Source organism: Xenopus tropicalis, chromosome 5, assembly GCF_000004195.4.
Source record: "Xenopus tropicalis strain Nigerian chromosome 5, UCB_Xtro_10.0, whole genome shotgun sequence".
Classification (NCBI taxonomy): domain Eukaryota; kingdom Metazoa; phylum Chordata; class Amphibia; order Anura; family Pipidae; genus Xenopus; species Xenopus tropicalis.
Window position 1 is genome coordinate 54567826 of NC_030681.2, and position 26515 is coordinate 54594340.

The 26515-nt window shown below is 36.3% G+C and overlaps 1 protein-coding gene across 10 annotated transcripts in view; it reads left to right on the forward strand.

Moving 5' to 3' along the window:
• Nucleotides 1-26515, forward strand: part of qki (QKI, KH domain containing, RNA binding) — a 97224-nt gene that overhangs the window by 12122 nt on the left and 58587 nt on the right. For all 10 annotated transcript variants that reach the window (XM_012962556.3, XM_012962555.3, XM_012962559.3 and 7 more), the window contains 1 exon segment: nt 17287-17432. In XM_012962556.3, the coding sequence (XP_012818010.1) occupies nt 17287-17432 (146 nt within the window).

Consider the following 26515-nt stretch of genomic DNA (forward strand, 5'->3'; position numbering starts at 1 on the left):
CACTGGTAAAAGTTGTGTGTACTTCAGAAAGTCTACTATAATTTATATAAATAAGCTGCTGTGTAGCCATGGAGGCAGCCATTCAAAGGAGAAAAGGCACAGGCACATAGCAGATAACAGATAAAACACTATTGTATTCCACAGAGGTTGTCTGTTACCTGCAATGTAACCTGTGCCTTTTCTCCTTTTTTCCAGCTTGAATGGCTGCCCCCGTGGCTACACAGCAGCTTATTATATAAATTATAGTAGTGTTACTGTAGCAAACACACCAGTTTTACCAGTGCAGGGCAACAGTGCATTATATTTTTATTACTTTAAAGCTCTTTCATTTTTTGGTGTTACTGTTCCTTTAAGTGAGGAGGAAGTGCTACAGTCTTCTGCATACCTGAGTGCGAAAGAACCTTGTCCCTTTACAATCAATTTAAGTGACTTTATCAGATTTAACTTCCAGATGGACAGTAGATGCACACAGTTTGAAAGGATAGCTAGCTACAGATATCACTTAGTGCAGGATACAGTTTAATACTTGTGAAGGTTTAATATGTTGCGGAGCTTCTCAGAATCCCTGCATTGAATACATGAATGCTTTATGCTTCATAAAAGACTGGATCAAATTTGAATAATGCATTTCAGCTCATTTTAATATTAATGTCTAGCAACATATGTTTTGTTTAAATTAACTGAAACCTGTAAAGCTCATATAAAAGTCTTTGCCAGTAGCCATTATCATATTTTTGTTTTGTAATATTTTAGTGGGTGCTGTGAGATAAAGATGTATTTCATGATAGGTCTCTTTAATACAATACAATGCAGCCCTACAATTATATCTATCTATATAAAAAGTGATTTATTTCTATACCAAATTTTGGGGAGCCATATTGGAGAAACGTATTTCTAAGCTATCCAACATATGCAGAGTTAGTCAAGAAAGACTTAACTTCAGGGTTAATGAAAGAGACCAGTTCATAACTAAAGGTACACATGCCTAATTTTTGGACATGGCTTACTTGTGAATGCTAATATAAAATTTACTGTTCTGTTCCCTATTAAAAGCAGTTGCAACTGTAATTGTAACATATCAAAATATGTTTTACATGAAACGTTAATAATTTGTCCAAAAAAGGTTCGAATGCAGCATTTCCTGTACTGAAGATAAATGGATTTGTTTTATATCTAATGCTAATACCGCTCTTGGGGATCTTTTCTTTCCTTCTTTCTTTCTTCCCTTCCTGTCAGTTCAGAAGCTAGGGGGTTAAGTATTCCTTGACCTTTGGAGGTAGAACAGAAGAAGCAAAAAAAGTGACATTCTTCCTCTAAATAAGGTTGTACTCCACCCACTGGATCCAGTTTTTCTTCTCTCTTGTTTTGGAGGTAGTGGACAGAGGCTAGTACAGCAGAATAATTTAGTTTTTATTTAGAGGAAGTATGTAGAGCTGCCTAAGGTTGAACACCACTTTCCCTCTTTGCCCGCATCTAGCCAGTAAGTGGGGTCCACCATTACATATGCCTATTAGGCAATGTATGAAGGTGTTTTAGGGTCAATTGACATAAGGGTTTTTTTTAAGGCATAATCCTTAGCACAGTGTTTAATATTATTTTCGCTGTAAGCACATTAAATTACAGATAAAACTGAGTTGCGAAATGTGCATTTCCCCATTAGGGGCCTATATCGCATGCAATGTCTTAAAGGAAAACTAAACCCCAAGAATAAATGCTTAACCAACCATTTATATTATGTTGTGTTATGTTAAGTGACCTATTAAAGAATCTCGCCAAACTGAAATACATATATATCAGTAAATATTACCATTTTACATCCTTTCCCTTGTTCTACCATTTAATGATGGGCTGTGTGCTTCCTCAGAGATCACATGACCAGAAATAATGCAGCTCTAACTGTAACAGGAAGAAGTGTGGAAGCAAAAGACAGAGCTATGTCCATTAATTGTCTGATGGGGCCTAGCATGTATGCGTGCCTTGGCTTGTTGTGTGCCCTGTGAATCCTATGAACCCAGAAGGGTTTAATTCTTAAAATGGCAATTTTCTATTTATGAGTACCCAATAGCACATGCTACAAAAAGTATATTTTTATGAAAATGGTTTATTTAGATGAAGCAGGGTTTTAGTTATGAGCTGGTTTATGCACTGTATTTTTTTGTTATAGAGACCTACATTGTTTGGTGGTATAGTTTTCTTTTAAATGCCTGCATCAATTAAATCTGCTAGTCATTATCATGGTGGTTTCAAACTTCATAAATGCACTTTTTGAATGTTTTGTGGCTGTAAATGCACTCATTCATATGAAAGACTTGCCGGGGGTGGGGTTATGTGTGCGAATTGCAACTTTTGCCAGGAGAAATATTAGCCTGGTGTGTGTATTCATAGACAGTAGAAAGTCTGAATTATACAGACAGTGATCTGATTGTGAAACACCGCCGATTAAGCTTTCCGTTATTGAGAAAAGAATTATATAGTTTTTTTTGGTTTGTTTTTTCAGTTGGATTTACTGTGTAAAACTTTCATATGTCTACATCTAAGTACTGTATTTCTTGGTATTTTTGTTAATGCTTCTAACAGCAAACTACATTTCTAGCTTATCTGTTCTGGTCCTTAATGTATAGCTAAAATCCCTACATATGTCTTAATGGACACAAGGCTTGGTCAGGCGTTATGTTTATGATTATTATTCTTAATATAGTGTCAGTATATTACTCGGTGCCTTTTAATTACACATCACCCTATACATCAGACCCCTCTGTGAATCTTACAATTCCTGTGCACACATGCTAGATATCCTAACATTAAACTGGCTGTGAATGTTTGGAGTGTGAGCAAAAACTGGTACAGTACATCTGTTTTTGCCTTGCAGACACCATCATTTTGGTGGAAAAGGAAATTTAGTTCCCAACACTGTGGCAACAATGCTAACTTTTGTGCCACTGTGTCCTGAATGCTTAATAGTTAATGTTAATTAACCTTTAACAAAAATACTTTTTTTAACCTTATTGCCCTGTTTCCAAGTGACGCCTGTGACTTAACCATGATATTGGAAAAGATCTTAAGTCACAACAAGCAAAAAGTACTTCTAATATCCTAATTACATTAAAAACTGAACTTTTAAGAGAAAATGAAGCCTGTTTATCTAAATTAAATGGGTTATTAAAAAGTGGGGGTGGGGCTACTCATGCTTAAGGGGCCTATTTATTAAAGTACAACAGGTACGAATGACAAAAAATTCGTATTTGATCGTACTGTGCGTATTTTCTGTGACTTTTTCGTATAGTCGCGCAACGTTTTTGTATTGTGCGACAAAATCGTATTGTCTTGCCGAGTACGAAAGTTTCGGATTCATTCAAGCTTCGGTATCGTGACTTTCCTTGGGCCAGGTTGGAGCTGCAGAGTGCCATTGAATCCTATGGGAGGCTTCCAAAAACATGCACAGAAGGATCAAAGTCAGAAAGGTTTTCCTGCTGTTTACGATCGTTCGGATATGAAAATTTTGTGACTTTCGGATCGCCAATGCGATATTATCGTGACTAATATGATTTTTTTCGTAAGCATTTTCGTGATATTTGCGATCATCAGAATTTATCTTATTTAATCCCAATTTGGGATTCGAACTCGTACTTTGATGAATAGACCCCCTAAGAGTTTCACTTTACCGGAGTGGCCAATAGTTTGCACTTAAAAAGCTGTGGCTCTGCCACCTATATACATGGGTCGTTTAAGAAATTGGTAAATTCTGTTTGTGCGTTCTGTCTTCACAAGTTTCTATATCGCTCATTAGCTCTCCCGGCTGATCATGTTGTTTGGGGAAACTGCTAAAAAAATATACCTTGCTAGGCTAGAGGTTCTCCAAACTGCTAGTTAAACCTCCATTTTTTCCCCCTTTTGCTTTTTTACGTTTAAATATTTAGGCTTGTGTTGTAAGCTTTTCATATTCTTCTTGTGAAAGTTGGACTTGACTAATGACTTACATACAAGTTTATCTTATCTTTACTGCAGTGATTCACTGTGCAAACAATTAAATTATGCTTTATACGTTTGCAGTGTGATTACTTTGGGATTAGTTTGCTACTAATTCTCTTTAGCAAGATAGAGGAATTAGTTTTCAGTTATAAAAGTAAAACTGAACCATTTGTTTAGAGCTACATGGCATAATCCAGTTTATCTGAAGTATCTAGAACTGTGATATTGTTATCGGTGTAACGGCATACAACATTTTATTAAGTGTAACTTATTAAATAAATTATTTTCCCAGTGGAACACATTTTCCACTGGGAAAATAATTTATTAAATAAGTTACACCTAATAAAATGTTGTATGCCGTTACACCGATAACAATATCACAGTATATTTAAGGTATAAAATCAAATCTCTGAGAGATTTTATTTCCTTGTATACAAATAATGCACAAGCCAGAATCGTGTTTTTTCTTTACTTACTGCATTATAGAATGATGCATCTAGAGCACTGAGATTTTTACTGTATTGTCTTTGCATATGCTATTAACCCTAGACGGCAATAAATTGATAAATCCAGTGGATTAATGAACTGACATTCAGTGCTTGAATCTAGGTTGACTCCTTGTTTGTCTTTTGCATTCTTTGGGGCCGGCAAGCAAGCACCCTGGCATAACACTATAGAGCTGGTACAATGAGATTTGTGTGTTGACAGAATAAACAGGCAACTATGCTTTGTGTGTCAGTGCGACTAAAATATTATAGGTTGCAAGCTAACGCTGCAAAAACCTGGATCTATAAGAGGACATCTAAAACACTCAAAAATGCATTTGACCAGAAGATAACTTCATGTTTTTATCTTTAAATGCAGTCAATCTCTTTTTTGAGAACTATGTTCCTGCATAAAATTTAACTAATGTGAAGTTGAGCATTAACAGCATTTAATTATCAGCTTCTCTGCTGCACACAGTAGTCCTATAAGAGCATATAGCTTTAAAAGTCAAAAGGCAGTGTTCCTGAGTGATAATTGAATGCAAGAAAAATGTTTTCCCAGCTTGTTGAGCAGCTGTGTAACACTGTGGAATAATTTTTCTGTTCATATACAGATTTTAGGAAGAATAATTGCCCTAAATCTTTACTTTTTGACATGCGCTCACGTAGTTGGGCTTGTTTTTTTTTTTTTTTTTTAACATAATCATACCTGATTCCACTGATTTAAAGGGAAAACATAACTATATGAGCTATTTTCCCACCCCCTTTGGCTCACAGTGTCATACAACATCTTCCTCACCTTTTTCTATTGTGAAGTGGTTGACTCTGTTTCCAGAGAATCTTTGCACCACCACAGTTGGAATTCGAGGGACTTCAAGTACCAGAACCCACAAATTATCAAGGGAACAAGGTAAGGAAAGGGTTGCATAGAATACTCATAGCATATTTAGTGTTAACTGTGTCATCACAGACAACATTGTACAGGAAACAGACTTTTTTTTTTAATCCTTGTCTCAGGCTACCCATGCAAGCATTTCCCGTCCCTCCCTTCTTGATCAATCATAATATGTTTGTTTTCAAGCCACTGCTTATACATACAGGTCTTGGTACATCTAGGATGTTTCCTAGTTTTACTATAACGTTCCTGAGGCATATTCTAAACTCAGTCAACAGATTGTGTTCTTCATTCCTTAGTAGCCGACGCTTTGTTCTAGAGCATTTGTGTTTAACTGCTTCTCCCTGTCAGCCATTTAACAATACAAGATAAACTCTACTAGATTTTTGCTTTTGTTTTCTGCTAGCTGACTGTTAAAATCTAATTGCTTATTGGTTGCTATTGGCAACATCACCAATGTAGTTTTTTGCAGAACTCTGAATGATCATTTAGCCTGTGCTTGGAAAAAATGTGTTTGTAGAATATCATGTTACATAGTAGTGGTTTGTATTTTCTCTTTCACTTTTAATTTATTTTAGTTTTGGCACTGCCTTTGAATCTTGTGCACATTTCTAATTTACTCAGATTCTTGATTTTAGAAGTTATCAGCTAGCTTGCTGTATCCTTCACAAGTGCTGCAGGACCATGATAATTTGCAATGAATTTTTTAAGAAATGTTTGTGTTTTTCTTAGATTTAAATCATTGTGGGTTGTGTAGACCTATGTTGTCATTTCTAGGTAAATTATATCTGTGATGCATGTCCAGAAAAACTGAAATACAGAAAACAGAAATATGCTGCCTGTGCAGAATGTGGTTTCTCCAAGGTATACAATTGTTAAGGGGTTGTCTGTTGTGAGCGATAGGCCTTTTCCATCAAGTTGGAGAAGCTAATGCCTGAATGGATGTGGTAGCTGCCTGAAAATGATGCTGCTGTTAGCAGTGAAAAATGTCTTCCTTACAGTGCTTGTGCAGCAGGCCATGGAGTGAAGCGTATTTTTATAATAAAGGTGATGAATTTAATCGCAAACTGGCAGCCAAATGGAAATTGCAGACCTTGATACTTGAAGAAAATTGCCTATAAAGCAACTCTTGAGAGAGCAGGCTTTAAATTTATCCACCCATTTCGACATTGAGGAGAACACAGAGATTGTACAATTTTTTTTGTCTATTTATTTCAGATGAATTGCTTGAGAATGTTCTATATTCCACCCCACAAAAAAAAAAGTGTAGAAAAATGTATTTCGTATAGTATTTTATGTGTAAGTTTGTGTCTAAGGAGTTGATTTATAAAAGTACAGAAAACAAGCTAAGAAAATGTCTCTGTTCAGTGTAATGTGCCTTGCAAATTTTGTAGCATTAAAAATCATCGTAATTTTTCTAATTCAGGTGCAGTTTTCCTGTGAAATGTCCCTGAAACTAAATTATGGCACATCTAGGGAACTTGTTTCGCACATGCAGATATTTGGATTTTAATGTTTAATCTCTCTTTTCTGCCATAACCATGGAGCTTGCAAAAGACTTTTGTTTTAAATTTCTTAACACATAGTCCTGGTGTTTTTTGCCCTGAAAATTGTCTGCACTTTTTTCAGAAAATTCCTAGAATTTTCCTGAAGTTTTTGTTCTGACTTTTCCCCTGGTGAAGGTATACAAAAAATGAATGCAGCTTTCCTATGTGGTTTTCCATTTTTTCTTTTAGTTTACCTTTTAAAATATTTCTGTGCTGGTAAAACGTAACTTTTCATCCATTAGATAAATACTTTTGCCTCTAAGTTCTGTCCTTATATCCAGCAGTAATATCTCTGGATTTTACTGTATTCTGCCTTACATTTTTTCTTGGTCCTTATTAGTTTGTTTCTCTATTTTTCTCTGTGTTTTATTGCTGCTGTAGTAATGATCCATATTTGGTCCCACAATCATACTCTGGCCTTTCCTGATAAATAGGTTGGCACAATATACAGTACACTCTGGGATTTGCACCTTCCTAGGAGTTCAGAAGAAAATGTATTCCATCACTTTCAGAGCATGGGACAAAAGCCAATGAACTTTATTAAGGTATATGAAATGCAACATTCCAGGGATGAGTACTGCTAAAGTTAAGAGTCAACAGAATATTGGACCCTGGGGATGGCACAGCAGACATTTTGAAATTGTCTGTTTCTCTTTAAAGTTAGGTGAAAGGTTGCTGTATCAGAAGTGATGGAGCTGGGAACTTTCCTCTTATAGTTGGATCTATGGAGGGAAACCTGAAGTTTGGTTTAGAGCAGGGGTCCCCAACCACCGGGCCGTGGGCTGTGCTAAACTGGGCCACCTTTGGTCCCAATTACCTGTGATCCCAACTCCATGACAACTGCTGTGTGAAGCCCAGGAGGCTTTCTGCTGAAAAAAGGACCAAAGTACTTAAAGCTCCATATTAAGGTCCCCATACATGGGCCGATAGTAGCTGCCGATATCGGTCCCTTGGACCGATTCGGTGGCTAATCAGCCCGTGTATGGGCACTTCCGACGGGCCCGCCTGACCGATATCTGGCCTGAAATCGGCCAGATCTCGATTGGGCAGGTTAGAAAATAGAGTTGGAACGGGGACCGCATCGGCTCGTTGATGCGGTCCCCGGACTGACTTTACCTATGCCCGTCATTCTCCCGATATCGTCCACCCATAGGGTGGATATCGGGAGAAGACGCCATGCGAGCGGATCTGCCAGTGTATGGGGACCTTTAAGCGTCAGGGGATGTCACCACTTAGGTGGGGGTAAGAAGAGCAAGGGGGCTGGGTGCATCTAGTTGGAGACCGCTGGTTTTGAGAATGTTAATTTTTTTACCATCTTTAGTGTATGTGGACAGTCGCTGCATGCAAAAGCACCTGTGAGTGTCATTTGACATTAATACATTTGTTAAATTTATGTTGATGTGCGGCTCAGCTTGCTGCACATTCTTAGATGTTTATATTTTCTTCCTTATGCTTACTTGTAGAAAGTGATTTAAGAAAAGAATTGTTAAAACTGTAGTAATTACATTTGATTATATGTGTTAGGTTGACAGAAGCCTAGTCTTTAATTTACCTGGCTGGGAGGAATGCATTAACATTAACTTCAGCCAGCTGTTGATAAGAGCTATCACAACATGATGATAGATTTGAAGAAGCTAATGAATGTAGATGGGAAAAAAAGCATTGACTATAGGGTATAAAGAGGCTTGCAAAGAGACTTTAAATATGAAATAAATGGGGGTTAACACTTAATAAAGTATGTGTGTGTGTGTATATAATATAAATATATATATATATATATATATATATATATATATATATATATATATATATAATATGTTATAGTATAGATGCTCAAACTGAGATTTCTGCACTCAAAATTCTGCTCAAACATTTATATACTTTAAATTTGGGGTGATTTTAGGAGTATTACAGATACAGAATAAATTATTGTGTAAGAGCTTTGAAGCAGGGACATTACAACACATGCAAAATTTTTTTAACCACAGAATAATAAATGCTAAATAACAAACCTTATCTCTAAAGGTTATTAACAAGATTTCCTTAAAAAAATAGACTTCTTGCCTGTCTTTTGTTTAACAAGTGGTAAATTTAAGGGCAATTATTTTTTGTGAAAAAAAAAGTGCACTTGTTTTATTAAATAAGTAAAACCATTAAAGACGGTTTAGCAGTTTTTCTGGTTGTTTTGTTACCATTTACTTGCCACCTGTCTAAGTCTGTTTCATCAGCATCATGTACCATTATGCAAACACAATATACTTATTGTATATACTCGAGTATAAGCCGATCCACCTAATTTTACCTAAGGAAACTGGAAAAACTTATTGACTCGAGTATAAGCCTAGGGGTGGGAAATGCAGCCGCTACTGCTAAGTTTCAATAAACAAATTATTTACTAAAAGGACACTCGTAAGTGCTTACATGACTACCATATTAATAAACACAAGGTATGGGCTGAAAAATGAGGCGCATCCAACATAAGATAACCACATGCAAGGTTGTACAGGTTAATATCTCATTTAATTTTACATACATATACAAGGAACAGTGTGAGCAATGTAAATCCAGTGAAAGAACTGTATATGTCTCTGAACAATGCACCAACTGATTTGTCAAACTCGCTCACCTGCTCGAGCGGCGCACGGGGGGGGGGGGTTTGGTTGTACGCGCGACGTGCCTGCATGCTCCCGCAACCGATGCGCCGGTACTACTACTTGACTCCAGTATAAGCAGAGGATTCCTTTTTTAGCACAATTTGAGTGCTGGAAAACACTCTGCTTATACTCGAGTATATACTTCATTTTTGGCATTTCTGTTTGATCTATGCCAGGCTGCTTCAAGTTGTCTTAAGTAAGGATTAAATCACTTTTTTTTAATTTAATTTTGTACTGCTATTTTAATTGCAGGACAATGTGGATATCTTGTGTAATCTGACTTATCCTGAAGCCTGAAAGTATTTAGGATTGTCAACAAGATATTGAAAAATAATTTGTCAAGCTTCCCCCTTAGGGTCATGACACACGGGGACATTAGTTGCGCCGCGACAAATCTCCGTTGTCGCAGGTGACTAATCACCCCGCAATGCCATCCCACCAGCTAGAATGGCACACGGTGCACCACAATTTGCCGAAGTCGCCTTGAGAGGAAAGTTCGGGGACTTTGGGAAATCGTTGCACGACTAATCTCCCCGTGTGTAAGGGCCCTTAGGCTCATGGCCCATGGGAAGATTAGTTGCCTGCGGTTAATCCAGGGGTGGGCAAACTATGGCCCATTGGTCTTTTTAATCCGGCCCAATTTTAAAAGTCAATGTGGCCCTTGAGCCTAAAAGTTTGCCCACCCCTGCATTAATCTATGCTATTGCGCGCAACTAATCTCCCTGAAATGCCTTTCTACTGGCAAAGTGAAAACAAGCACTGAAGATTCACTAAAGACAATAGAAAAACTTACCTACATATATATATGTATATCTTTAAGTGCTACTTATGTACGCAGCGCTGTACAGTAGAATACATTAATACAAAGAGGGGGTTATTAAGATAATAGATAAATATAAAGTATGATTAAATAAATACAAGATACAGTTGCAAAAAGTTAGAAGGCACTGTTTGCCCAATAGCAGTATCACATAGCAACTAATAGGATGTTTGCTTTTAAACAGGTGACCAATACATTCTATCTGCTGCTTGGTTGCTATAGGTTACTGCTACAGGACATATTTAATGCCTTTTATTACATAACCCCATTAAGTGGTATTTCACCACAAAATCAATGCTTAGTATAAAGCAGACAACATTATTATAACATTGCTGATACTATTTCTTTTTTTTTGTTTGTTTTCAACTATGTACATTTTTTAAAGTTGATAGGACTCATCTTTTTTGTTGGTAGTTTAAGTATAAGAGAAATAAGAATAATGAAATTTAATCTTTACAGTGCATGTGATTTTTGGTTGCCAGGGTGAGTGGGATTGGTGTTTTCACTTTCTTTTTACCTAAAATATAGACATGGTGCTATCTTAAATATACTCTTAAAAATATAACTTTTTGGTAGTAAGTTTTGGTCAAATTTTTGTTTAAGAGCACAGGCGCCCAAAAGGTATAATATTACATTCCACAGAGTACTCCCAGTCATGGCAGTGGGAAGCCTTGTGGGCTGCCCTCTATGGGCAAATATCAACTGAAAATATGCTTCATGTCTGTGCAGGATATTTGCCTATACAGGCTTACAGTTTGTAGTATGTAGTGGGTAAGATGATCACTGCTACATGTGATGCTAGACAAAACAACCAGTGCCCTATATCTATAAAATGACATAAGAAATGTAATATTTTTAATTAATGGGCTTTTTTTTGTTGCTGCTTAAAAAGGAAGGTGGTTGTCAACATTGTCTACAGGATCATCATTGTATTTCTCAACACTTAGAAAATGTTCTAATGATTGCATAGACATACTTATTTAATTTGTGTGTCTTTGGCGCCATCTCCCAGTTCCTTTTTTGTCACAATGGTGCTGCAACTGTAGTCTTCAGACACTGCTGTCATGCACATACTGTGACTTTGAAGAACTAGAGAACAGCTTCTGGAATATTGTCAGGTTCTGTCTAATGAAACCTAGGCTTGCCTTTCCTGTTAAACAGTGTAATGCCAGTCAGAACAAGGTTGACAGATTCCTGATTTATCTTTGTTAAGGTTTGGAGAAAAATGACACCATAGTTGCATTTTATATCAACAATTTTGGAGTTGCTGTGTCTGCAAAATATAATGTATATAATATAAACTCCTGGACCTGGAATTTCTATTTTTAGAACTGTTCTTAATACTCATTTGGTCCTGATTTTTCTAACATATTTTAGGGGCCAATTCACTAATGTGCGAATCTAAATCACAAAATCCAATCATTTCTAATGATCGCAAATCTCACGAAAATTCTTTTGATTTGAATACAAAAATTTCGTATTTACGATCCAAAAGTACTGAAATTTTTGTATTGAAACGATCATTTACTAATGGCAATCCGATGGTCTCAAAATTTTCGTATCCCAACGATCATAAACGGCGCAAAACTCTTTCTGACTTTGACACTTCAATCCATGATGTGGGAAGCTTTCCAGAGGCCTCAATGGCACTCTGCAGCTCCAGCCTGGCCAAAAGAAAGTCACGATACTGAAGCTTGAATGAATTCCGAAACTTTCATACTCGTTGCGACAAATATGATTTTGTCGCACAAATTGTTGTGCAAATTAACAAAAATATCGTAGAAAATACGCACAGTTCTAAAACAAATTTATTGTATTCGGTCTCAATCGTACATTGATGAATGTGCCCCTTAGTCTCTCTTTTATCAACACTAAAAGAAGTGACTAAATAACCTTGTGTACGGGGCAGTCAGGGTTTGGGTAAGAGGGGTTTTGTTGCTCAGTTTTATGCATAAAAACCGCATGGTTGTTCATATGCCGTGCTTATTTTTGCTGTTGGATCCCCATGGGAATGGTGGTCAGTGCTTAATGCAAAAAAAAAAAGTTCATCCTTGCTAAATTTTTATTGAACCGCATAGAACCACACTGTAGAACATGCATAACTATTATCCATATCCAATGGCACATATATATATTTATTGTATTTATTTATTATATCACTTGTCCTCCCTGTGTGTAATTCTCTATATTGTAAGATTGTACAGCGCTGCGTGCCCTTGTGGTGCTTTATAAATAAAGTTATACATACATACATGTGTATGATCCAAAGGGAGAGAGGGATGTATTCACAAAAGATGGGAGGACAAGAATTCACATTTTGGTGATTACAGGAGTGCGTATTGGTATGGGGAAGTGTGTGGTTCTGTACTATATAGTACATGTGCTTGGGTACCTCTCATGGTATAAACTATAGTAGTGTTTCTGTAGCAAATAATATAATTGTACAAAACAAAGTTTAATAGTAGTTTTGGACCATGTGTGGGCTCTGAATTATCGTCCCAAGAATTTTCATACCATGGTGATCGCCTCTTTAGTCGATTGAACAGGTTAGAAGACTTATGTCAGACTTATGTCAGATAGGCTATACATGCACAGATAATATCCTTATCTAATGATATCCATAGGTGACCTAACCAGATAAGGATTGTTGTCTGGCAAAATATTAATGGGCAAAACGTTGTCAGATATAATATTTTTAGGACTTTAATCCTACAATTTTAATATGAATGAGCTAAAATCTGAAGGTTTATGGCCAGCTTAAGAAAATAGAAATAAATATAACCTTATGCAACTAAAAATGTCTCGTTTGAAAATATCATTTTCTGTTGATGGCCTTTTGTTTTATAGCAGGGGTTACAATATTACAATACACATTTTAGTGAGTCATGTGACAGAAGATACATCACTAAGCTCCAGTTATAACTGATGACATCATTAAGCACTGTTTTTAAGGATATAATTGACAAGATCTTTGTGGCTCTTGTGTATTATATTTATATTCTTAAGGCTCTAAAGGCTGGAAATATAAAAAAAAGTTATGTATAGATCACTGTCGCTCCATATATTTTCAGAGTGCATTAACTTGACTTAACTTGGGGCTGTGAGGAGTTAGCAGATCCTGTTTAGAGCGATTAGGTTTTGTTTTTGATGATGCGACCTGGCAGTTTGGCCTCTCCTGTAAAACTGCACTATATGTACACAACGAGGCATGCATGTTTTTTTTTTTTTTTGTTTTTTTTTTCTATAAATATTGAATTGGCTTTATTATCTCCCCCTAAATTAATAGATGTTCACATATCAGAAATCAGAACTTGTGACTCATGCAATAGCAACCTGTTTCTGTTCCATCACACTCTCCATCTTTATTCCTTGCTGTGTTGCAGTTGTGGCATAACTGTTATGTTTGTGTGTGTCTGATATTGATGGTAGAATTAGATGACTAGTGATGCACAAAGAGAAAACAGATGGACACTGAAATTCAACTTTGCATATCTATGGCATCAGAGCAGCAAGTTGAGCGATCATAATGATGCTAATAAATTTACTCTCATAGAAATCTCCGCAAATGCTGAATACAAATTGAGCTTTTAAGAGTACACAGAATATTTTGGTTGTTTTGAAATGCTATGATTTTAAAATTGCTCCTCTGGTATACATTAAGGATTTAGGGATCATGTCAGACATTACTGTGGTGGCAATACTTATTAGTTATGCTATTAAAATTAAACAAAATTGTTTTGTTAAATAGCTTGTACTGATGTTGGACTTCAGTTCTTGGCTCTAAATACAAAACTGTTACATTTTGCTTCATCTGATACGAGTATGTGGACACAAGCAGATATTGGCTGTTGATTTCCTGAAGCAGTCTCTCTTATTTAGCCAGTTTACCTGTTGGTGGGGCCTGTTTATCTGGTCCTCTCCTAATTGCACTGCACAAGTGTCTTACGTTAGCTCTCCTCATGGACCAAATGTTTAGGTGTCCCATTTAGGCTAAATGTGCAGGTCTTTTAGTACTGGGCATGGCTGCAACTATTTACTGTAAGGCATTTCCACCTATTAATGTGAATAGGTGTAGCAAAAATAGTCACATCTGTTGGCACAGATTTCTTTTTTTTTAAAGAATAAATGGAAAAAACCTTAATTTTTGTAGGCAATATGAATAATATATGGTGTTGGTTTCACTTTGGGATAAAAATTAATCCTATCTGTAAAATTTGCCCCTTTACTGGAGCTCCCTATAGATCCTTTCTGTCAGTGTTTCAAATGAAGGGTGGGTGTGTCCTAACAATCCCTTCCAGAAGCACAGCAGGAGGGGGATAGCCAATCACAGCCTTGCACTCACACAAGCAAAGACAGTCTTCAGTCCCTATCAGGTAAGCCCAGCTGCAGATTGGTTCCTATCCTACAGTGCCGTGTACTGAGAGCCGCCGGCTCCCCTGCACATCCAGAGAAATCAGCAAGCAGGAAGGGGAATTTTTTTTTTAAGCACAATCCTTCTATATTTAAAGGGGTATAATTCACTGGTACATTCTTAACTTTTATATGATATGTCTCCTTTTAAAGAAAGGATTTTGTTAAACAAATTGTTGCTTCTGGCACAGTGCAGTTCCATCAGAGACAATTTCCCCTTGTGACTGCAGTTAACCCCTTAACCCCCTTGCATAGTAAACCTGTTACATAGTAATTCTTCACGTAAACCAACTAAATGGTTCATTAAGTTATATTGAAGTGGTAAATCAAACATTCTTTTTTTCTTCACGGCCAACTTAATTCTCAGACTCCACCCATTTATAATATCCATTCCTAAACTTAGTTGAACTCTATCTCCAAGTCATATCATTTTACATGAAATCTATTCTGGTCTTATAGAAAGTGCAAACATCATTACTGAGGGCCAGAGTTATGAATTCCCATGCAACGTCAGATGGAGAAACAGTGTCACCTAGAAGTGGTGGCTGAGCTGAGCAGTATGTTATAGAACAAAATGTTCTAAGCATATTTTCAGTTGGTCTTCATTATTACTTCAGATTTTAATAACATTCCTTTTCTGCCTTTTGGCAATCTTCATCTGAAAATGTATGTCTAGTTGTTTAGATGCTGACCCTGGCTAGTGAAGGATAGTAATTGACCACCTAGAGTTTTAATAGACTAGGGATAGCCAACATTTTTTAACCATGAGCCGGTGGTTAAAAAAAAAAAAAAAAGTGCCAGGGAACCACAAAAACTCTTACTAAAGGAGCAGCCCATGATGACCAAGTAATTCTGGTCCTGGTAGGGATAATGGAGTACCTGTCTGTCACAACCACTATTCCTGGCACAGAGAAGGATAAGGGTGCTGCTTAATGTGTGTTTATTGTTTACTGGACATATACTAGCTTTAAAATTTTATGTAAAACCGGTGGGTCATGGGATGGGCCAGTTCTATTGCTTGTCAGCCATATAGTTCTGTTTGCCAGCCCTCCTTTGATATATAAATGCATGCTTCCAATATCCAACATATCTGTAGGTTTGCAAAATAAATGCTGCTGAGGCTAAGGTCAGATGAGGTATATTTGCGCTGGCATAGAAATGTCTGCCCAAGCTGTCCCCCATTGACAACAAGAAAAAGTACCACTCATTGCTGGTACAAACAATGCTCCAAAACAATATATCTATTTTTTCATCCCAAAAAAACCTTTTGTACCAGCAGTGGATAAGGAAAAGGAACAGCCCCACCTGGCATAAGAATTAAAGAGAATAGGTACACAAATAACACAGGGTTAACAAAATCTGGATTTTTTTCTGCAAGCACAATTTATAAAAGTACTTAGGATGATTAATCTGTCACAGTAGTGATTAATGGACAATGCTTTTGCTGATTTGTCAGCTCTCTCAATTTCAGAATTCAATCATTTTCCTTTGTGTTGGGAGCCTGCAGGCCCGAAGCACTCACACCTCCCTAGTGCAGCTGCAAGGCTTTCATTAGCCCCAGTACTTTATGTCTTGAACCAAATCACTTCAGGCTGTTCCCTCCCTTCAGTTGACATTATTAAGCTCACTTGACATTATTGACATTCCAAAATGCATTTTGTAAAAAAAAAAAAAAAAAAAAGTATCCACATACATCTATACATATATACATGAATCTATACATGCACATATAAACCTGTGCAAAATATTTGCTTGAAAAAAATAAAACTAAAACAAACCATTTATAGTTTTGAACCATTCTAACTTTTTAGTAATATTTATGATCTGTGGTTGAATAGCAAACATTGAAGCTTTGAGTTAATTTGCCTTGCCTACTTAAAGGAACAGTAAAACCAAAAAATGAAAGTTTTAAAGTAATACAAATATAATGCACTGTTGCCCTGCACTGGTAAAACTGGTGTGTTTGCTACAGTAACACTACTATAATTTATATAATAAGCTGCTGTGTAGCCATGGGGGCAGCCATTCAAACTGGAAAAAAAGGAGAAAAGGCACAGGTTACATAGCAGATAACAGATAAGTTCTGTAGAATACAATAGTGTTTTATCTGTTATCTGCTATGTGCCTGTGCCTTTTCTCCTTTGAATGGCTGCCTCCATGGCTACATAGCAGCTTATTTATATAAATTATAGTAGACTTTCTGAAGTAAACACACAACTTTTACCAGTGATGGGCAGCATTACATTATATTTTAGTTACTTTTATACACTTTCATTTTTTGGTGTTACTGTTCCTTTAAAGATAAAGTAGTACTATTTTTATTTTTTTTTGTGAAGGTAGACTTTAACAATTCTTAGTTGAATTAAAAAAGGAAGATATTTGAATCTTTTTGCAAGGTGTTATTATGAAACCTGGAAATTTCCACAAGTAGCTTTCTATAAGTGCTTCCATTTTAGGGACATGAGCATATACTTTGCAACTAATGTATTTGTCTTCCTTTCCCTAGAAATCAGCAGAGTACGGAAAGATATGTACAATGATACTTTGAATGGAAGCAACAATGAAAAAAGAACCTCTGAACTTCCTGATGGTATTGGACCTATTGTACAATTGCAAGAAAAACTTTATGTGCCTGTAAAAGAATATCCAGATGTAAGTACCTTTTTAAATATTTGCATTCAGTTTAGGAAATGTATTTTTTTTTCTGGTACATGTGTGAGCCTGTTATCCTGGGACCTGGGGGTTTTCTGAATAAGGGGTCTTTCCATAATTTGGAATGCCATACTAAAAGTCTACTAAACATGATGTAAATGTTGAATAAAACCAATATCATTGCTTCTAATAAGGACTAATTATATTTTAGTACACATATTTTCCTTATTGCAGAGAAAAAGGAAATGTAATACCTCTGTGTCCTCTGTGTTGTGAATAAAGGTTTTTATGTTTGCATAACATTTGAGCTTTGTAACATAGAGCCAGCACTTCACATTAGAACTGCTTTCAGATAAGCTATTGTTTCTCCTACTCCCAAGTAACAGGAGGAGTCATGAGCTGTATTTGGATTTCTTACTATTGAGTGCTATTCTGATGGGAGCTGCAATCTTTTTACCTTCCATTTGTTCTGCTGATCGGCTGCTGGGAGGGAAAGGAAAAGGGGTGATATCACTCCAACTTGCAGCTCAGCAGTAAAGTGTGTCTGAAGTTTATAAGAGCACAAGTCACATGGCTGTGGCCCCTGGGGAAATGGAGAACATCACTAGCCCCATGTGAAATTTCAATATTAAATATTAAAAAATCTGTTTGCGCTTAAAAAAAGATTTCAATGCAGGATTCTGCTAGAGAAGCTCTATTAACTGATGCTTTTTAAAAAAAAAAAAAAAACCCCAAAAAACACAATGTTTTCCCATGATGGTATTCCTTTACGTCTGTGCTATTTTCCTACTCTAAAATGCAAAAATGCAAAATATGCTTCATTTAGTTACATTGTGTTTTCTGTTGCAGATTGGTTGCAATTTTACTCCTTAAGGTGGCCACACACGTGGCAATTTGCGATCTTTCGTGTGACCATTGGTCGCACGAATGATTGTTAAATCCGCCACAAACCTTCAGGGCTGAAACGGCAGATGAGGTAGAAACAATAGGATTTCTACCTCCTTCTGCCGATTCAGCCCTGACGGCAGATTTTGCTCAGGTGCCTTCTATGGCGCCCGTTCAAAATCTTTTAACCTGGCCGATATGCGAGTCGTCCGATATCAGCTGCCTCCTGCGATATTGGTCAACTCGCCGACTTGCCATACACGAAAACTCGCTTTAATCTGGCCTTACAAGCACCGATATCTTACGAAACAAGGTTTTGTACGATATTCGAGGCGTGTTTGGTGTATTGACAAGGTGACAGTTATCGCAAAAGCCTTGGATAACGGTCACCCCGACGATCCAACGCCGTTGAAGGCATGTATTTAGGACTGAATCGTCAGATAGGGGTAGAATTCCTATTGTTTTTACCTCTAAATCTGACGATTCAGCCCTGAACGTTAGTGGAGGGTACGAACAATGGTCGCAGGAAAGATTGTAATTGTAACGTGTATGGCCACCATTAGCATTAAACGTCTTTTGCATTAGATAAACCTGATATGATTGTTTTGCCTCTAGTAAGGATTGATTATAAATGATAAAAATTAAATATTTTATTAAAATCGACTCTATGGGAGATGGCCTTTCTTTAATTTAAAGCTTTTCCAAAATATATAAAAAAAAATAATGCAATTTTGCTTTTGAAGAAAATCATTTTTTCATTTTCAGGGTTACAGTACATGTATTTTTAAATATATGAAAAACACTTTTTTCTTTTTTGTGCTCGGCCTTAATTAGTTAATAGAAAGCAAAGTGGCAGTTCTACTTTATTATTTTTTCCCAGAAGTAAAACAGTAGTTTTCTACACAGCATTTATGGTTTTGTACAAACTGTTTCTTATCTGCTGCTGTTAAGATACCTAAACTGAATGGCAAAGATTTGTGACATAGTACAGCAATCTCTACACCTAGCAGCCAAAGGTTACCTACATCTCTTGACAGTGACAAATATTATTCCAAGAGAGGCAGCAAAACTGCATCCTAGCGATAATGTGTCCATTTAAAAAAAAAAAAAAAAAAAGTAATCTAAATAGATTTGGGATTGGATTTTCCAAGCATGAAATAAGTTTCTGTTGTGCTGTTCCATTTTTAGAATCCAATGTAACATTCCAGTTAAAACTTAGCATTTTCTGCATACATTTTTCTAACAAAGATGCGTGTGTGTGTGTGTGTGTGTGTGTGTATATATATATATGTAAAGAATGTTGGCACTCACAGGATTTTTCATAGAACAGCAGAAAAAAAATAATAAAATAAAGGCTTCTGTTGAGTGCAAGCGGTGAAGTTTTATTCCAACGTTTCAGTCCTGTACTCCAGTCCTGCAAGCGGTGAAGTTTTATTCCAACGTTTCAGTCCTGTACTCTGACTTTCGTCCCTGATGAAAGTCCGAGTACAGGACTGAAACGTTGGAATAAAACTTCACCGCTTGCATTCAACAGAAGCCTTTATTTTATTATTTTTTTTCTGCTGTTCTATGAAAAATCCTGTGAGTGCCGACATTCTTTACCTGTCTAATACTTTGAGCTCTGGCACCTAGGTATTGCTCACATCGTGGTGTGCTCCCCACTCTGGACTTATTTTTCCATCAACATAGTATTAAGGAAGTTTTGTCACCATTAGTCATTACAACATAAAAGTGCAAATTAGGCAAAAAGGAAGAACTTATAGGATGCTCTAGGGAAATGGTTTTGGCATATATTTGAACTTCCTGGATAACAAAATAACAGATAATAACTACAATATATGTATTAAATGTGTTTTCTTGTTATGTTCTATATATAAATTGCTATGAGGACAGTTACTAACAGGCTAAAAAAATTTTAGAATGTGATATTTAATTGATAATTAAAGGGGAACTTGCTTAATTTTGACTTGATCTAATGTATTTCAGTATAAACCATACTCATTTTCACTTTATAATATATATATTTTTTTATTTTCTAAAGGCAAGAAAAGAAACACACTTTGATTCATGTGAAATTGCATTCTGAAACTCCTTGGTGGCTCTTTAGTTAAATTCAAGAACACCATAATTATCGCATCTAAAGCACCAAATCCTCAGAGTATACCAGGGCTCAGAGGGCAGCAGTGATAAACAGCTTGTGCTTACATTTTGACCATTTTAGCTAAAATGTTTAATTAGTGCAACAGAATTATGAACTTGGGGATTAATTGTACATCAGGGAGCCTGCTAATCAAATAGTATCTACCTAATTGTTTGACAAAGGTGCATTAAAAGCAGAAGTATGTTTTTGTTTATACAGTTTTATAAAACAAACACTACCTATGCAGTCTGCTTGCTTATATAAAAACTTTCACACAGCAGACTTCTAACCACAGGTGGTGGCGTCTTATGGTCAGATTAAAGGCAAACTATAAGTCTGATGGCTCATAAAGCTGTGTCTTACTTTACTCCACTTACGTTTTCTCCATTGGCAGAGAAAAGCTAATGTACTCCCATCATCTCCTCTATTTACCTGTACTGACAGGCACAGCAGTGGTTTTTATGCGGTGTGTAAATGAAGCAGTGTTTATGTATGGACTGTTTTAGGTGATATATTTTATAGACACCTCCAATGTTCAACTGTATAATTTGCTTTATAGGACTACCATATCTATACATTTTTATGCAACAGGTACAATAGTGCCACAAACAGATTCTACATTCTGTAGCTTCAATGGGTCATGGAGTGAAGGACTAGCTTTTAAAGGACATGAAGTTTGGGGGTGCAGTCGTCTCAGAGGCCCAAGAGAAATGCACATGCAAACAGCTTGTCTCTGTCACTGCAATGTAATGTTTCATATAATACAAACAGATTCTGTAAATCAGCCGCGCTAAAAGGGTTAAGTAGTTTGCTGCTTGTATAAGTTTATGCCATTTTATCTGTAGATATACCAAACTGCATGAATTATTTGATATTAATTTGTTAAAGCAACAACAATTATTAAATGGTACTTGCTTGTCCAAAGTCTTTTGGACCCTGAAGTAATTGCACATCTGTCATAACAGTATAAAAGCTTAGTATTTCTTTTTATCATTATTATTTATATATATATATATATATATATATATATATATATATATATATATATATATATATATATATATATATATATATATATATATATATATATATATATAAAAAAAAATTTATAAGACAGTTAAATGACTACCTGAAACTGATGGGCGAATAATATATGTTAACATCAGTTTGTTTGTTTGTTTTTTTAATAAACGAAAAGTGAGGTGAGTATTGCCAATCCCTTGCAGTATTAAAAAATACCTGAGCTAATAACAGGTAGCCATACTATAACCAAGGCATATGACATTTCTCGTATTGTTATAAATATTCAAACCTTAAAGTTAATTCTAATAAATAAGTCTCACTTGACATATTAATAATTGTTGAGCCCTAATGAAGGACAGCATGTGAACCACAGGGTTAATGAATGCATTTTTCCCCTCAGCCTCTTGGCCTTTGCTGTCTCCTGCAGCTAATGCGATTGAAAATTATTTTGCCTAGGCATTTTTCGTGACATCATTTTAATTAAATGGAACAACAGAAGTGGCATAATAAATCAAAATGGAGCTCATGTCCGATACAGTAGACAAAGCAGCTGATGAGTAAATCCACCCACCACTTTATATAATTTAAAGAAAGTACCTTAGCAACTTCTATTAGTTGGAATGTTTTGAAATAATAGTCCTGAATGTTTTAACAGCTGGACAATCTTATGATATAATTTGCAGCAATTGTTTTATGTGGAGTTGGCTCTGTATTGGTACTTTGTTGACTGAATAATGACTGCTGCGTCATGTTTAAATGTTCTAGTAGTAACAGCTTTAAAAAGGTTGTGTGGCCACTTTCTTAATGTTGTATACAACATGTAAATATCAGTAGGGCACAAACTTGTGTCTGATTGCCTGTAGTTGCTGCTGTACTCAGAAAAGTGCTAACTGTTTTTGTCAAGTCTTGGAAACATTAAAAAAAAAAAAAAACATAAAAAATTTTGAGCATTGAAAAAAAATGTAAAGTTATATTTAAACGTAATTACTGTTGAAAACAGTGCCTGGATGTTTTCATTAGGGCTCTGGCACACAGGGAGATTAGTCGCCCGCGTGGGATGGCACACGCTGCGCAGGCGATTTCAGCAAATCGCCGAAGTTGCCTACATTTTTGCCGGTGGGATGGTAGTTCGGGGAGATTAGTCGCCCGTGACAAGGGAGATTTGTCGCGGGCGACTAATCCCCCCATGTGCCAGAGCCCTTATCTGCAGGCCTAGCTTCTGACTCCTGAAACAATGTTGCAGTCCAGATGATGAACAGAGCTGAAGGACTCCTGTTACATTGTTTTAAAAGTCAGACTAAACAGTAAGAGATTAACAAACACTGCTTTCAGTTAAAACTACAGTTACAAATAAACATAGAATATGTTTATACTTTAAAATAGCTTAGAATTACATTTTCTCTCATGCAAAAAAAAAAGTGTTGGGTGGAGAAATATCAGCAAAGTGTTCTTGTATGCTGCCGTTTCCTGACACACAACTTGGCTTGTGCAGCTGTATACATAAGTGATGTGGTCAAGGGTATAATCACTGTTCAAGCAACATTGGCTTTTTATTCCTTCGTTTGCTTTTCAATTGTTTCTAATGACAGATTTATTTTAATGCCACAGAAACAAGTTATATATTTAGATATCTTCAGATGTGTAAACAAAAGTTCAATTTTGTCTGATAATTCAACCCAGTCATGGTTGATTCTTGCTAAGAAAAAACAAGAAAGTAAATAACTTACAACTTTGACAAGTTACAGTTTTCTGCATTTGTCTTTATACTTGTCTGTACATATCCTTACTGCATTCTTTCAAGATAAACCTGTAGGTAAAACACAGTTTGAAGTTGTGGAATTTGTTCCAGTGATCAATTTAAACTGCAGCGCATTAGGTTACAATCTCTTGATTTTACTTCATAGCTAACAGCCATGTTGTGCTTGTTTAAACGAGACCTTGACTAGGGGGAAAAAGCAAGTAATATAGTAGCAGCATTTATCTCTATTACCGGACATGTATCCTTAGCTTTAGAATTGTCTCTACTTTTTAAAATCCTATTTAGAGTTGATTTAGCCTGGGGATGGCACACCATAGGTTTCCTCTGCCAGCAGAAAAGAGCCACTACTACACTACCATTGTCATCTCATTCGCATATGAGAGCGCCTCACAATTAGTGTTAATAGTTAATAGTAAAAGACAGGGTATGGCTTTGGGTGCTTCCCCGCTAGTAGAGAAAATGCCCCATGTGCCTTAGCCCTTAAATGCCATTTAGTGTGGTGTGTCTTATGGTTTGTTTGTTTTTTTTTATTTTTTTTTTCCTATTTGCAAAATTGTATTTTTCTATTCTTTTTATTTAAGATATCACTACTTTCTAAAGCAGTATCCAAAAAATGCATTTACACCTAATAACAAGGTGTAATGCTTTGATAATTAGATAAGCATAAAAATGTTGCTATATTCTTTTTATGCATTTTTCATTTTCTTAGTTTTCTGTTTTGCTTAGGCATAGTGCACACACAGCATTATGACTGCCACAGAGCTGTCAGAAAGAATTGCTATGCACAGAACAACCTTTTTCCTCCCATCTGCATCAGTTTCCCTAGCTTGTTCATCAAGTAAATACACACATGATCTAAGGGGCTTTAACTGGGGCACTAAATCTGTTGCAGCCTCATACCGCATTAGCTTAAACTTAGTCTAGGGACTATACATGCATGCAATAAATGGATGTAGCTACATGCCTGCAATAGGTAACAATTTTGTACCCCATCCTGGGAAACTTTTTCCTGTTCTTTACCTAGTCTGCTGTTGGTTTTGTATCAGCAGTTTACCTCAATTTAACAAAACTTTTTCTTTGTCTGAATCTCAGCTGGGGCCTAATTCTTTATTCTCTAATGGCTTTTTGTTTGTTTTATCTGTTAGGTCACAAATGTTGACAGTAGAGCAAACAGGGACATTAAGAGGCTGACTTTAAGCAGGACACTAAATGAGCTCAGAGCTAAATATATAGGTTTGTGACATTCTAGCAGCTGCCATAAACCCTGCTGTTTGTTGCTGGGGTACACTGCCCTAAAAAAGGAAGAGAATGTATTGTAGCCCTGAGAAAAAAAAAACCCACCAGCTGTTGTTATCATCCGGCCTGCTGACAGCTAAGGTCAGATGTTTGGAAGGACAAAAGTTAGCAGAGAAAGACAATGCTTTCATCAGTGTACTGAGCCAAGCTGCTTTAACATTAAGTTTTTAGTTTTCACAAATTGAATTACGTTTCATGCTTGAATGGAAGTTGCTGTTTTCTTTTATCAAGCCAAGACTTCAGTTTTGCTGCTTCTGTTCCAGTTTTAGCAATATAAGATGCAAAAGAAAATTACTAGTGTGGGGTCAGTCCATTTAATCTTTTTATCTGCTTAGTATTATTTCATATTTTTACCAATGTATACAGGTATGGGACCTGTTATCCAGAATGCTCGGAACCTGGGCTTTTCCAGATAAGGGGTCTTTCCATAATTCGGATCTCCTACCTTAAGTCTGCTAAAAAAAAATTTAAACTATAATTAAACCTAGTAGGATTGTTTTCCCCCAATATGTGGCAATTATACCTTAGCTGGGATCAAGTACAAGGTTCTGTTTTATTATTACAGAGAAAAAGGAAATCATTTTTAAAAATTGGAATTATTTGCTTATAATAGAGTCTATGGGAGATGGCCTTTCCGTAATTCAGAACTTTCTGGCTAATGGGTTTCCGGATAATGGGTTCGATACCTGTATTAACAATTTCCACATGTTAGAAATGATAGCTATTTATGTTAATTTGTGGCATGTTCTAAAATGTAGTGTTGGCAACTTTTAAACTGGTCTGCTTTTTTTCCCCCCTTCTGCTTACAGCTTTTTAAGCTTTTAACTGTGGCATACTCTGCCCCCAAAAAACTTGGTTGAGAAGCAATATTTAAATTTTTATTTTTTTTTTTTACTTATTTTTCTGTTCAGGACCTTTCCAGTCTTTCGTTTAAACTATTGCCTGGTTGTTAAGATAAACAGGATCGTAGCAACCAGATAGCAGGTGACGTTTTAAACTGTAAAACTGCTGAATAAAAAGCCACGTACCTGTAATTAAAAGAAGAAAAAAAAACCATCTGTTTCAAAGAGAGCCATACAGCACAAAGCCTGGTTTTAGCAGTCTAAAACTGCACATTTCTCCGAAACCTCATTATACCATGGTTATTGCCAGATTAATAATACATGTGGTGATTTTACATAGATATACATAGAGAGACTGTTTCAGCAGAGACCACACACACATATATTTGTTTTTCATTTATCAATTTGTTTTTCAACTATGAATTTGAATAGAAATGTCCCAAGATTTATATTTTTTCCTACTGGAATTCAAATGATTAGGGAGAGCTTAATACTCTTACACCATACTAAGCAACCTGCTGCTTTGTGGTTTTACAAAAAGCCTATAGCCTAGGAGAGGCCTTAGGGCGTGTTTGTAGATGCCGGCCTGGATTTGTGGCAGGGCCACAAAGGCCTAGGGCGAGCACAAATACAGGGGGGGCATGCCGCCCCGCCGCAGGCAAATTTTAAAATTTTGCTCCCATACGGAGCAATGGGGACATAGGAGGGCGCCCCCAGTAGAAATCCAGCGCTGTGTATATGTATGCTCATGTATGACTGTTGGGCTTAATCTACGTACAGGTATCGGACCCCTTATCCGGAAGCCCATTGTCCAGAAAGTTCTGAATTACAAAAAGGCCATCTGCCATAGGCTCTATTTTAATCAAATAATTCACATTTTTCAAAATTGTTTCCTATTGCTCTCTAATAATAAAACAGTACCTTGTACCTTGTGTAATTGAGATATAATTAATCCTTATTGGAGCCAAAACAATCCTATTGGGTTTAATTACTGTTTAAATAATAATTTTAGCAGACTTAAGGTAGGGGATCTGAATTACGGAAAGTCCCCTTATCCAGAAAACCCCAGGTCCCGAGCATTCTGGATAATGGGTCCAATACCTGTAGTATAATCTAATCTGTTAAATGCTTTATGAAT